This window comes from Anomalospiza imberbis, chromosome 3 (assembly GCF_031753505.1).
Source record: "Anomalospiza imberbis isolate Cuckoo-Finch-1a 21T00152 chromosome 3, ASM3175350v1, whole genome shotgun sequence".
Taxonomy (NCBI): domain Eukaryota; kingdom Metazoa; phylum Chordata; class Aves; order Passeriformes; family Viduidae; genus Anomalospiza; species Anomalospiza imberbis.
This window is the reverse complement of record NC_089683.1, coordinates 52649159-52664101: the sequence shown is the minus strand read 5'-3', so window position 1 is coordinate 52664101 and position 14943 is coordinate 52649159. Positions and strand designations below refer to the sequence as shown.

General features: G+C 38.9%; 1 protein-coding gene across 2 annotated transcripts in view; it reads right to left on the bottom strand.

Annotated features, from left to right (window-relative positions):
* The window catches only part of TPD52L1 (TPD52 like 1), a 48958-nt gene that overhangs the window by 25648 nt on the left and 8367 nt on the right, over window positions 1-14943 (bottom strand). For both annotated transcript variants that reach the window (XM_068184381.1, XM_068184382.1), the window contains exon 2: window positions 4849-4964. In XM_068184381.1, coding sequence (XP_068040482.1) covers window positions 4849-4964 — 116 coding nt within the window. The remainder of the gene's footprint in view (window positions 1-4848; window positions 4965-14943) is intronic.

Sequence of the window (14943 nt, the reverse complement as noted above, 5' to 3'; positions counted from 1 at the left end):
ACCATCACACACACGCATCTGATAAGAGAGAGAATTATCCAGTAAGGAAGCAAGTTCATCCAAATCTGCCTTAGGGCATTAGGAGTCTCAAATACCAGCTTTTCATTCACTAGTAAAATGGGAATTGACAGGACAAGAGAAAACTGGAAAATTCAAGCAAATATCTTTCTTTGAATGCACAGGCTTTTAACTCCATACTTGCAGGTTTTTAGTCTTTGGTCTCAAAAAAAAAATGCAAACTCTTAGGAGCAGGTAAAAAAAATAGAAAAAGTTGCATGATAATATATGACTTGAGAGTACCATCAAATGTTATATCCTTGTCATATGAGTTTTATTTATGTATTTTAGGCCCTACATATTTCAAAATTGTAACATAAGGATTTATAGTTGAACTATTAACATGAGTGATCAGTACCTAAAGCATAAAAGCACTCAGAAGACAGAGCAGATTAGTCTTTCCAGAGATCCTAGTATTTAACCAAACGCTGCAATTTCAAGCTCTAAGGATATCATCCAGCCCAAACAGAGGAATATAATTCTCCCTGCAGTTTTTTGAAACATTTAATCAAAGCCAGTGTTTTATCAAGGCAAGAACCAGAAGATAGGACTGTAAGAAGAGAGACTCCAGAATGGTCCTGCCACTGGCTCAGAATCCTTCTCCTTGGGCAGCACTCCTGCAAGTGAGCAGGGTTTGCATTTTTCACCTGGAAGCCTCCCAAGCCAATCTATACAAGCAGCACACTGCTGTGAGATACTGAAGCTAACAAGGGCAAGTGACACCAGAGCAGCTGCCTTTCACTTCAGGTTTAGACATTCCCCTACCAACTGTGTTCCTTCCTCCATATGTTAGTACGTTAACATATGGCAACTTATCTGATTGCCATATGCTAAGTTCCCTGGAAACACAGTCTCCTTCTGATTTAACTCCATTGGCTGCAGGGAATGATGCAAGCACCAGCTGAAGCAGTACTGACCTCCAAAGCTATATTTAGGATATCAGCACCAGCATTATTTTATTTTACACATTTATGCATTCTGCCTCACTGTAAAACTGGCTGCAAGCTCACTGTTCTTGGAAAAGTCTCATCCTTGAATCCCCCAGCTACCAGTTTCTTTTGTCATTACCTGCTATTTCAATATACAAGCAGCTCAGGAATTAAGCAGCAAGACTATGAACACAAAGCAAAATCATGACCTGAGTGAAGCAGATTTTAGTATTCACCAATGCCTGTGATGCCAACACCTCAGCAGTACTGCTGTAAGATACATGGCAATCCAAATTGCTTTGTTCCTCCCCATGTCCTTTACGCTCCACTATATTCCTAACCTGCAAATGGCATACTGTCAAGAGGCAGGTGTCAAGAGGCTCTCTTCTGAGAAGGTAATTGGTTATATGCTTATAGAAAGAAAGCACAAATGTCAGCATTCCTCAGGCAGCAGTTCAGAGCTCCTTTTGGTTGTTTCTCACCAAGACCAAACCCCTTAGTGTACGACTATCTGTGCATCACTGCTAAAGAACTTTACTTAAACTGATGCCAGGACACTTATGGGCCAGCACTAGGTTGATCATCAGGTACTTGGATACATAAATATTTCAGGTCTTCTATTAAAATTACTTTCCATCTGTTCCATTGAATAGACATCTTAAAGCTGTGATAACCTAAGCAAGCATTAGCCATGTGCTTAATGGCAGAAGTATGAGCAACATTTTTGATTAAAGAAAACTAATTTATTATTAATAACACAGAAATTAGTTTTGAATTGACAAAATCCTCCTCAACTTCCATCATTTTGAAATAATGACAGATACAAAGCCACCCTCAAGTGCTCAAGCATCAGTGACGACTCTGAAGTAGATAAGAAAGGATTAGGGACTTACAGTAGGATCTTGAAAAGCATTTAAGCATGTTACATACCTAACTCTCATGGAAGTCAGGCATCACCTGTTTAGGAATTTTTTAAATCCACTTTTGTAAATGTTTATAACTCCATCATTAAACTAGGGCTTCAGTCAACAGAATTACAAGCTTCTAGTTCTCATGTTTCCCTTCTTTCAAAGTGCAGCAGAGTGAGAAGAATATAGGTATATCATACAGAGGCAAAGTTCCCTTAGGCACATCATACAGAGGCAAAGTTCCCTTTTCCCATAAGTTTGCAGAAAAAGGTATTATTATAATCTTTCCTCAAACTGGGAACAAACATGCAGTAACACACACTGATGCTGTGCATCAGCTAGATCAAACCAGATAGCTCCTTCTGGGAAGGTGTGGGAGGGGGAAGACACCAAAGAGTAAATGACTACTTTGATGAGTGTAATGGAAGGACAACTGACAGCAGTGAGCAAGGTAGCTCAAAATCTCAGCCCCCAGCATGACTCAAGAGTCATTGTACAATGCTCCTCACAGTGGGGGTGGGGCGGAGGGAATCTGTTCTGCTAACAATCTTCTGGCCTTATGTAAAGCTTTTGGGCTACAATTTTCTGCTGTTATTCTGAAAAGTCAGACTGACCTCTGTAAATTCAAATGACTGTTAGAAGTTTCTGTAAGAGTTACTAATTTTAGTTGCATTGTAGAAATCCTAAGGCTTGATTAGTCAGAGCCCTGCTGTGTTAGCTAGGCTACAAATACAAGAACAGAGCAAGTCCAAGCTCTGAGAAGCTTCCAGTAAAAAGAGATTATTAGCACGAGAATAGGAATAGAGGATACAAAAAAATCCTGCCAGAAAACCAGTAGTTCTTGTTCCTCTCCTAATGTCAGAGTGAGAAGGAGGAAGAAAACAAAGAATATATATATTAGATACACAACACAGAGATGAAACACATATTTTCTGCTTAAATAAATGCACAACAGGTGCTCACAAACAGATCTCCATTTTATCAACTATTGATAGAAGGATTAAGGATGATTTTTACCCATCAGAACAGTAAGAGAGGTTCTTGTTCCTACAGGCTCAAAGAGATATTACTTAGCACGTAAGGACATGGAAGAAAACAAAACAATCATTGGTGAAGCAGAAAGGGCTTGTAAGTAAAGACTAACAGATTTTCAAAAGGAAACATTACCCAATTCCCACATTAGCAAATTTTTATTTCTGAAGGAGGCAATGTCACACATTTTTTGCAGTCTTTCATAAGAGTCATAAGCCTCATTTAACTTTAGACTTTGTTCAGACTTCATTCACTCTACATTCAAGTTTTCCAAACCTTTCTTAGCATAATTATCAGTTTTATTTTGCTTTTAAGCATCAGCTGCATGCCAGTAAACTGCTGTGAGGAATTCGGAAAATAATTCCTAGGTCGGTCAAGATCATAATATTTGACAGGCAATCTCTCACTTGCATGTTAGTACAGGAATTAAAGCATTTCCAGAATGAGCTAATGAGAATTCTCTCTCCTGTGGCAATCAGTAAGCAGAAGGGATACCCAGAAACATTTGAGATTAATTCTGTTGAGAGAGGCGTATCATTCTCAGATGATTGCAGGAAGTTCTGGCCTTTTTTTCTTCCTTGTTTCTACCTGCCTGTGAATTCCCTTTTACCAGAGAAGAGAATCACAGAATGGCTGAGGCTTGAAGGGACCAGTGTAGGACATCTGGTTCAAGCCCTACCTAGAGCATGTTTCCCAGGACTCTACCCAGACAGCTTTTAAATATCTTCAAGGATGGAGACTCCAAAATGTCTTGGGGTGCACTGCTCAGTCACATACACATTAAAAACATGCTTCCTGATGTTCAGGGGAACCTTCTGTGTTTCAGTGTGTGCCCACTGCTTTTGGTCCTCATAAAAAGCCAGTAATGAATATGCCAACTCTTAACTAATTTGATAAACTGAACATGTAAACTTTCAGCTTCCTTCTGATAATTTACAGATGTGACATGATCAGCAAAGAAGCAAAAGTTAACTAGCAACTCAGAAACACAAAGATTAATAAAATATTAAAGTGAAAAAAAAGTATTCTGTTTCACTTGAAAATCCTGAATCTGCACTGCAGGTAAATTACTTGAAAGTCATTATAGATATTACTTCTTAGAGTACTTTGTAAGTACTCTAAGCACTACAACTTAATATCAATTTCAGTGTTCCAGTTAAGGCAAAACCAACTCCTCACATTCATATGGCTGTGATTTCTGTTATTTGACTCATATTTCAAAAAAATTAAACCCACAGTTTTCCCCATTCTCTCATTTTCCATTCTGGAATTTCACTTTTCTTCAGTATTCCACAGCAATAATTAAAACTGAATCCATCCTTCCATGGTAGACAAAATATAGACAATCTCTTTAATCTTTGTAATAAAGAGATCATGTAGTTCACACCTTTTTTCTCCCATCTCCTTATTATTTTTAAGCCTCTTCACAGTGTCCTGAGTTCCAGACTCCTGAAAAAAGATACTACCTTCTCAAAACACATCAGTGCCAGAAGAAACAAAAATATGATAAAATTAGTGTGCTTGTTATCATCAGCCTCTTCTGTAACCATCATCATTACCTTTTCCTCTGAGCAACACAAAAAGAAATTTTTCTATCAGGTGGCACAGCCACTGTAACAACAATACCACAGATCTAATGAGAACACCTTTCATTCTTTTTCAAGGAACATTTATAGATAAAGACACGTCTTGACTAAGATGGGAACGTGCATTAGACTTTCGCAGTACAATCACCAAGTAGAAGATATTTAACCTTCAAAAATAGGTATATAAGAAAGTTATAGGCTACATTATTGTTGCCTAGAATAATTTTACCAAAAAGGAAAGGCATGCCTTTATGATGTATACTTCATCCTAAAATTAATAGCTTCCAGTTTAAGGAAGTAGAAACAGTAACACTCACAGAAATTCAAATTCATTACCTTGGCCAGCTCAGTCTTTAACTCTTCTTTTTCTTCTTCAGAAATCATATTGGTGAAATCAACATCAGTGACCACATCTTCATCTGCTTCATGGAACGACTGAGTTTCTAACAGGCCTTAAAATGTCAAAAGGTGAAGACAACCATTATTAATTATTTCCATTATTGTATTGGCCTCCCCTAAAATCTAAGAATTATATAGTATTTACCCATTAGGAAAAAAAAACCACAAAGAAAAACCATCCTTTTCCTGCCACAATCATTTGCGTTTGGCTTCTCTTCGCTTCTGAAAAGCTATTGGAAGTATCACACGGTAGTGTCTCCACAGGAACAATTTAATATGTGTAAGCACCACTTATTCCCAGAAATTAATCACCTTGGACCCTACTAATCCCTGATAAGGCATTTTCTTGCTTCTAACAATACAGAAGAAAAAAAAAAAGAAAGCTTTTTCTTCAAAATAAGAAAGCTGCCTAATGTGGATCACTGATGTGAAGAGTAGCAATAATACACTGAATAATAAAGGAAGTCTATTACAGAGCCAAGTTTTCTCTAAAAGTACCTCTGATTGCAGCAACCTGAAACCTTACAGATGCATAGAGTTTGCAGAAGCAAATGCCACACCTATTGTTTGAATTTTCTGAATGTTAGTGAGAAGCATTCCTTGATTGCTCAATCTAAGCCTGTGAAGGGGGGACAAATACACTGGACCTTGTTACTTTCTTCTTCTGCATGCCCAAGATCAGGGTCAGTATCTATAATAAGCAAGATAAGTGTATACATAAATGCTTGCAAGACCAGGGCCTGCCTGGCATAATAGGTACTAATGAAACAAAATATTTCCTATCCCCCAATCATTCAGTGAAGAGAAGATTGCTGGGGCTCCAGCCACTAAGAGCCTCTCACTCTTTATGGCCTGCAGAAAAAACAATGCAAACCATGCGATAATAGAAAACATTCTAGTTACTTTAGAACTCTTTTTAAATTCTAGATCTTCTTCTGTTGTGGAACAAAAATCTCCTCCAGCTTATACCTGGGACAGCACTTTTCCCTTTATTTCAGGTCCCTAGCAGGGTAATAAGCCATCTCTGCTGACTCCTGAGACCTGTATACTGCTTAATATGGAAGATAAAAATTTCTTTCCTAGCTCCACAGAGGCCTGTATACTCTATTATACGGAGATTAAAATACAGCCTAGTTAAGTTTGGGCATTAAACAACAGAGATTACAAGGAACAAGTCTGTTGAAATTGAGTACTTTACATTTTCATTCAGAAAACTAAATTCCCTCCAGCTTTCTGCCATTTCCTTCACCTAGAGTACCCCAGTGTACCTGGATTTCCTTCTATTTAACAGAACTGATTCAATTCATACCATCAACTTCCCTGGAACATGATGGAGTGAATTCAGCCTTGTTAATAACAATCTTCCCTGAGTGGGAAGATAAAGAGCAGTAACACAGGTGCTGAACCCCTGCCTGGCACTGTGTGCAGAAATAGATCACCACCTTAGGACAAAACCTTTTTAAAACCTGACAGCATACAGAAATAGTTGAAATCTTAGCTATTACCCAAAAAGCAGCTTGCCAGGAAAACCTAGATTGCTGAAATGAGGACAAAGGAAAGCATATTTATTCAGTAGGAACACTCCCAAATCACCTTTATTAACACCCCTACATCTCTAAACACAATTGTTATTTGGTATTTGTTTGAGGATTAATAGTGTTGCTATGGGACTCAAGATAAACTCGGTCTGCACAGTCTTGAAAGCAGTCTATTTTTTCATGGATGGAGGAGCAGTGGTAGAGGGCAGCTGTTGGAAATGCTGGGAAGGATCTAAGGGGCAAGAGGGTTGAAAACCCTTAAGGGAAGCCTTGGGATAGATGTTGAGATGAGGTGATCTCAGAGCAACTGATCCTTAAGCCAAAAAGAAGGCAGATCCATGCTCAAGAGACAAAATTAGTTTTGGAATGGCTACGTAAGAGATGGAAGCCAACATGGACAAAATCACCAGAAACAACTGAATAACACTTAACACTTGGCCCAATGGCCAAGTTTAAACTTCAAGCCTGGACTGAAATTACAATCCATTCCAGAACAACAAACACATGTTGATCTTCTCTATGATACTTTGCAAACTCATCCAATTTCTCTCCCAGTTTTTGTCCTTTGCTTCTTGTTTAAGTCCTCTAAAATCAAGTCTGATCCTTCAGTCTCTACTCTCTTGTTCAAGCTACTAGAGTCCTCCATAATGGTCATTGCCCCTCTGCAAATGTTTCACTTTGGTCATCTCACAGTTCCAGTCTGAACATCTCTTCAGCATACCGTGGGTCACAGCCTTCTTTAGGCCAGTCTGAGTTCTGAAACTTCCTCATGTGAGAATACTTAGATTCTAGCAGCAACAATAGCAGAGTGGTTACAATTAGAACATTATATTTAAAATGGAGCACAGTGGAGGTCAGTATCCACCAGCTCAGACTCATACTGTACTAGCTCTCCACTGGAGTTACAGAGCTCATCAGCCCAGGTGTGCTGATAACCTAGCACAGTGCTTTGGATCACAGGTGTACCTACTGCTCAGGATTTGTGGGTGTCTCTGCACTGTGTGACACTGCAAGGGCAGCAGAACATTTCCTCCAGTCATTGTATTCTATCTCTAGATACTGCCATCTCTCACATGCTGGTCACCAGACTGAAGGAAGTTCTGTGATTCCCTGATCATGCAGGAGACAGAGCAGCCTAGCACTCTCCAGTACAACTGATGGGATATAAGCCCTGCAAGTTCTGATCTTGTACAGTCTCAAAATCCTGGGTGGGCATGGAATAGAAGCATAGAATCAGAGACTATTCTGAGTTGGAGGAGACCCACAAGGATCACCAAGGCCCAGCTTCTGACCCTGCACAGGCCAAACCCTAGAATCATACCATGTGTTTCAGAGTGCCCAAGCACTTAATGAACTCTGTCAGGATTAGAGCTGTGACCACTTTCCCAGGAAACTTCTTCAGTGTCCAACCACCCTCTCGGTGAAAAACCTTTCCTTAATATCCAAGCTAAACCTCCCCTGAAACAGCTTCAGGCTCTTCCCTTAGGTCCTGTCCACTGGTCATGAGAGAAGAGATCAGTGTCAGCCTCTACACTTCCCCTCATGAGAAAGTTGTAGACTGCTATGAGGTCTCCTCTCAGTACTGAAGAAGACTGAGGCATTTTCCTCTCCTGCCCAGATACATAACCTGACAACACACAGGAATTGCTCTGGGGAAAGACAGTCTTTTTGCTTAAAGATGCATAGGTATTAGTTATGAGCCATGAAGGCTTGATCACTCTGGGAAGGGAGTTGTACAAGTACCTGAGTTGTTTTCAAAATTAACATAAGGTCATTCGTAGCAGGAAAAAAAATTGCCTTCAAGTTGCATTCCCTTTCCTCTTAGCCATTCCTCTCAGAAATACTGAAGTTCATGCCTTGCTTCCAGCTGTAGTCAGATCTGGAAAATCTGGGATTGTGGTTAAATTGTTATTAATTGTTCAGATGCAGAGCTGCTATTATTTCCAAATTGCACTAATATCCAGGTATGGAATTGGAAATTAACTTTGCACCCTTTTAGAAGAGCAATCCAGTTGTCGGGTGGTTGAATAACTTTTGCTTTACCTTGTATAGGTGTTACAAGCTGAGTGAATTAGGAGCTCATCAAGCAGTTTACCAGCCATTTACAAGAACCTGTGGCATTGGTGATGTCCTGTATTTCTTATGTCCTTTACTAACAGCACAGTATTTTAGGCATTGATCTCCACATATTGATCTAAAGCACAGGTTTTCCAAGTTTCATTCAAGCAGGCCACTAACAGGTAAGGCATGAGCATAGAGCCTAGACACTACCACTAACTAACATCTGTTTTCTTCTTCTACTATATCTTATACTTAATTATGTTGCTCGTGAATTTAATTTCAGTTGCTGTGCCTGCCCAGCAGTTCTATTACACTATTAAAAAACAAAATCACACAAGAGGCATCAATGGAACAGAAGCTGTCTTAGAACCTGTTCTTTGAACTTCCCCTCCCTCATTCTCCATGGTCAGCTAAGGAGTTCTCATTACCTATCCCCTTCTCTCCACTTCTCCATTTGCAATGAAGCTCAATCCAGAGCTTAATCTATTAATCAACAATTAGCTCTGAGATATGCTGTCACAACATTCTGACCAGAGACAGATGCAAGACCCAGCCCACCTCCCTCATTATGTCTTCCAGACAGCCTTGTCTTGCATTGTAGGATTACTGGAGACAAGACTGCAGGCCCTATGGTCTCATACAACCTCCTGTTACTACAGCAAATTACACTAATAATATACTCATGTTGAACTCATTTATCCTCCACAAACAGGCAAACTAGTGATTTTCTGGACATATGTTACTTCAAAATAACAAAAAACCTTGCCACCATAAAGTGTGGGAAATCATATAATAGGTTAGAATCAATGCAAAACACTGTTTGGCTTCTAGTTTAAAGAAAGTTTAAGTACTTACTGTCACATATATCATTAGATAAAATATGAATGATACATTAAAAGTATGGGATTATCAGTAATTATGAACTGCAAGTCATACAGAAGGACCCAAGCTGAAACAAATGAGCAGAAAACCCTTTGTATTAGGAGATTTATGTAGAAAGAAGTAGGAGGAGGTGAATAGCTGGGGAAGCACATTTATTGTGTTCTTCTGAAAGGTTCATACAACAAAATAATACAACAACCATGCAAGTAGTTCCATTGTGCTGAAATGGGCATTTTTGATTTTTCCCCCAAAGTTCATGGTAGTTGTGGCTAAGACTAGTGACCCTAATTCTACAGTCTGCTGTTAAATCTGATTTAATGCAAGGGACTGTTTCAGCATCGATCAATGCCTGTGCATAGGTTTGCCAGTAGAATTGTAGGGATGACAAATTTAATAAGCCACTTTGAATCTAGAAGATCTATAACTATTCTACAAAATTTAAAATAACCAAATAATACAATGATAAAATCCATGACAGATTTTTTTTACTTACTCAGGTATCTAAAGATTAACTACATAAAGATATTTTAGTTAGCGCTTTTTATATATTTTCTCTGTATTCATCTCAGACCCATGTTCTAGAGTAGTACGTATCAGACTATTTCTTGTTTGTTGACTGTTTAAAAAAGAAAAACAACCCCAAACTCCCCCCAGAAAAACGAACAAAAGAAAAAGCTTACACTATAGGCACTGATTCTGTTGAATTAACCATAATGACAGCAAAATTAAGGCAAAAACCATCAAATTTCTGTTTATGTACATTTTCTAACATTCATTCAAGGAAATATATCGATGATCCTTTATGTCAACAAAGCATTTAAGAATCGAAATGGTTTTATTGCTCTGCCTTTTGTTTTCCAACTAATTAAAAATACCATATCTATCTTGTTATCTAGCATTCACATCAAATAGTGAGAAAACAAATTACATAACCCTTCTAGTAAGCAAAATGACTTGCTACAGCTTCTTTTGCCATGTCATTAGAGTTTCTTATTTAAATTTGGAAAACACTTGTTCACAAATTTAAATTGCAATTAAATCTTCAAAGGGATGAAATGGTAAGCAGAACAAAGGAACTGTCCAGACACTGCATTAGTGTCTTTGATCTTCTTTATAATGTAGTCTTAATGCCAGATATAGAGATTAAGGTGGGGGGAGAAGGGGGACTAGAAACATGTACTAAATAACTAAATTGATCAGAAAAAACTATTAGAAGTTGCAAGGATTTCCATACCATTTTTTCCACTACAAAGTTATTACTGGAAGATCAAAATAGGAAAATATGTTATCATTTAATTCATCTAGAAAACAAACTACTGAAGGAAGGTCTTCCCTTCTTTGTCTGGTTCCAACTGTGGACAAGTCTGAACTTGTCTTGAACTTGCTTAGGCTTGAGCCCAACAATTACATACAGACTGCCACTCTCCTAAAGGACTTAGAACTGAAAATATAAGGTTGATTTTGAAGTTATGATTGAAAAACAAGCTCAGAGGCTGGATTCACCTTGGCTAAGAGAGGGAAATATTCAAGATACACAGGTGATGTAGACTAAAAATGTAAACATTACAGAAAAATGTAGGTTCTACTTTCTGCAACCATGTGGGCTCAGTCTTCTTTTTGCTCTGAGTATGTTCCTTTGAAGAGAGAGAGGGATGGGCAAGTGTCTTCATTCCCTCTCTCAACTGAGCTTTAGGCTGGCAGTAATGTCAAGGATAGGGAGAGACTACTTTTGGGTATTCAAGAGTTCTAGGATGTAGTCTAAAATCTCAGAGTAGGTGTCCCTGGTCATCCTGGAGCATCTTAGTACTGACTTTGTTAAAAATTTGCCTTCCATCTCTTAACCCTTGCAAACCCATGCAGTAAGAAAATCTATCCATAGCTATGAGACAGATTGGCAGATTTCCAAACAAAGGAAAACTTTTATTTGGAGCTCCTGGATAAATAGCCAGTTTTACTGTGCTGATTCTTTTCTCTGTTTTAGTATAAAAAAAAGAAATTAATCATACTTTGAGGCTGTCTCTACCTTCTTTTTCTCCCAGAAACCACTGACACAACTGCCAATCTATGCCAGTGAAAAGAGACAATCTACATACAAAAAACTGGCAGAAAAGAGGCTCAACAGCTTGACCACTGCACCAAGAAACCATACACATTGATAAGGAGTTTTATAATCATGGAAACACAATGGGTAAAAGTGAGAACCATTTTAAGAATGGTTAAAAAAATACATATCACTTACTTCAACCTAAGATTTCAACATGGGAACTGATCTTCCAAGCAAAATAATTATCTGAAATGTCCAGGAATGCAAGGATGATCTTGCACATTTTACTCTATAGCAAGATCTCTTTACATAGAATAATAATTCTAAATGCCTGGACAAGACAAGGGTAACAAGTTCAAGATGTAGCTATGGAAAAAAAAAAGCAATTGTTGTGAAATGTAATAGTTTAAAGACAGTAGAAGGTTCCTTCTATTATGTCAAACTGAAAGTAATGACAGCACTGTACCACTTTCTGTGCTTTCTATTGATCATCCTGCACACCTTCCTGTGAAGTCAATGATAAGAAAAAAATGCCTCAAGTGGAAGAGTTGTCATCTCTTTTTCTTTAGGAAGAACAGGGAAAAAGAAGGAAAAAGATGAAGTCACAATGGAATAATATGGAATGAGAAAGTGGATAACACTGCATCACAAAAGGGACTAGTTCTCTACAAATAAGGTACTCTAGAAACTGTAACACAAATAAAGCAAATGAAGGAATAATGCATGTATAATCAAACTAGAGAAAAAGCAGTGTAGGGGAAGATAAGAGCTATGACAGAGCAGTGCAGGTAGTCAGAGGTGGAAGTTGTCAGTCACATTTCTTAAACCCACCCTTTCATACTAAAAATACATGACAGTACATTTTTCTCATCTCTGAACAGAGAGGCTCCTGGGGTCCCATCCTCAGCTGGTAGAAGTGACGGCAATCCCATCAATTGTATAATTAAGATCATGCATCTGCTTCACTGAATCAAAATCACTGAAACTTAATGGCAGGATTTAATAACCTTTCTCTCCTAAGAATGAATCAGTTTATTGTACTTTTCTAAAGCCAGCTCCAAAAAAATATAATTAGATAGCAATCTAACTGCAGCATAATTAAACTCAAAAGCCTCCTCAATTAACTTCCAACAATGTATCTTTACTGCAAGAAGTAATAAAATTATATACTTTAATTACAAAATAAATTCTTCGTGTAGTCATATTTTATGTCCTTTAGATCACAAAACACATAACCAACAAGATCTTTAAAAGTGTAATTTAAAAATGTACAAAATCGTGCTGCAGCCAGCAGGTTGTCTGCTTTTCTTACACCCCCTTTCAGACATTTCAACATGTAAGACAGATGTGTCACTTTTGGTCCTGTAAATGTGCTAGGGAAAATACACAGGAAGCAATTATACTTGGGTATAGGATAGATTCTGTATCCTCTTCAGGCTCAAATTCATTACTTCCATTGTTTTAATACAGAATAAATGTCTCTACATTGTTACATATACTGAAGTTCACATTTAGGAATGCTGGGAGAAAAGGGACAAATGATCTTTCCCCTCTGTGATCAATCTCTTATACTGGGAGAGTAAAGATCAGTTTTAAAGGGCCAGGACTGCCTTATTGCGTACTGCTTCGCACAAAATATCTGTGATCTGTGACTAAGCTTTGTAGGCAGCATAATTATAAATTAGCAACAAGAAATCATAGAATAGTTTGAGTTGGAAGGGACCTAAAAGATCACCTAGTTCCAACCACCCTGCCATGAGCAGGGACACCTTCCATTAGACCAGGCTGCTCAAAGCCCCATCCAACCAGGCCTTGGGCACTTCCAAGGATGGGGCATCCACAACTTCTCTGGGCAACCTGTTCTTTTGTCTCACTACCCTCACTGTAAATATTTTCTTCATGGTATTAAATCTAAACCTACTCTATCAATTTAAAGCCATTTCCCCTTGTCCTGCCACTACACACCCTTGAAAGAAGTCCCTCCAGTTCTCTTGTAGACCCCTTCACGTATTGGAAGGTGCTGTAAGGTCTCCTCAAAGCCTTTTCTTCTCCAAGCTGAACAACACTAACTCTCTCAACCTGTTTTCTTAGAACAGGTTCTCCAGCTTTCTCATTATCTCTGTGGCCCTCCATGCCTTTCTTAAGTTGGAGGCCCCAGAGCTGACATCACTCCCTAAGCTGGGACAAAGGTACAGTTCCTTTTCCCAGAGTTTTTCTTAATTTTTTATGTTACATTATGTAAAAGCTCATGGCCACCAAAATGAGGCACTATATCAAACACTTCTCAGAGCCTACATGTCTTGTGTGTTGTGTCCTCCTCCCTCCCAGCCCCCCATTTTTTAAGCACCACATGCTTCACCCTTTAATCCCTTGGTAATTAAAACTAGCTACTTTGTACCAGGGCACTTTTGCCTTCCTAATAGGGTGGGGGGGGAGTGGGGAGGGGAGGTTGTGTCATATGACAGTGGAAACTTCACCTAGTCTTCCCTAAATAGACTTGACCTACTTTTGGATGCATCTACCTGCAATACAATTTATTTGAAACCGATAAAAACAAAGCTAATTTATATTAATATTATTTGAAAACAACACATTTTAATAGAGACAATGGCCATGTTCAGTTGCACAGGCCCTCTATTCAAGGTGAAACGATTTTTTATTTTTTAAAGGAAATACTCCAAATATATTGACAAACAGCTCACTTGAGTACCACGGCACCTCCTGCAGATATACTGCTTTTCAGCCAGGATGTCTTGCTGCAGTGGTTTGCCCTGATAAACCTGGAATTTGGAATTAGTGTAACAGTTATTCTCTGCACACAGGCCACACAAAACACTTCTCAGTCAGAACAGCACCACCTATCTGGGACTGTCCACCACCAAGTTTCACTTGTTTTTCCCACAAGCTTTTTTGCCAGCATCCTGAGGTGTGAAATGAAGCACTTACTATTCTGCTCCTTGTGTTAAGCTCCATGTTAAGGCCTTCAGAGTTTTTGGCATTGTTAACTTTGTGGCTTTGCCTACTCAGTGTTGTGTAAAATGCCCTTACAAAGAAATGTGTTTGTTTAGTGGGCCTCTGAGTGGAGGCCCCTGGGGTTTAGGGCCCTGGCTATCTGTGTAGAAACAGATGGCATGCCCCATGCAGCCATCCTAGTGACACAAAGACCATGCTTCAGGAAGAGGGGCTATTGATTGGACCTGGACGAAGAGACGGGCACATCCAGCCGCACCATACAGCCTCAATGTTTGAGGTTCCCAATTCACCCTCAAATACCAGCAGAAAATGGCAGCTGACACATGAGCTGCCATTTTTTTTTTTTTCCTCCTTGAAGATCAGCTGAGAAGATAAGCCCTGAACAAAGAGGGTGAGCTTCTATGACAGCTGCTGTGGGCACAGGCAATGGCAAGCCAATGGGCAAGAGATGGATGGGGTTTAGATAAGTACATGGCATGAGTTGCCATGCTGCTGAGGTTGCATTGACCACACTCAAGTGGCAAGAATATAATT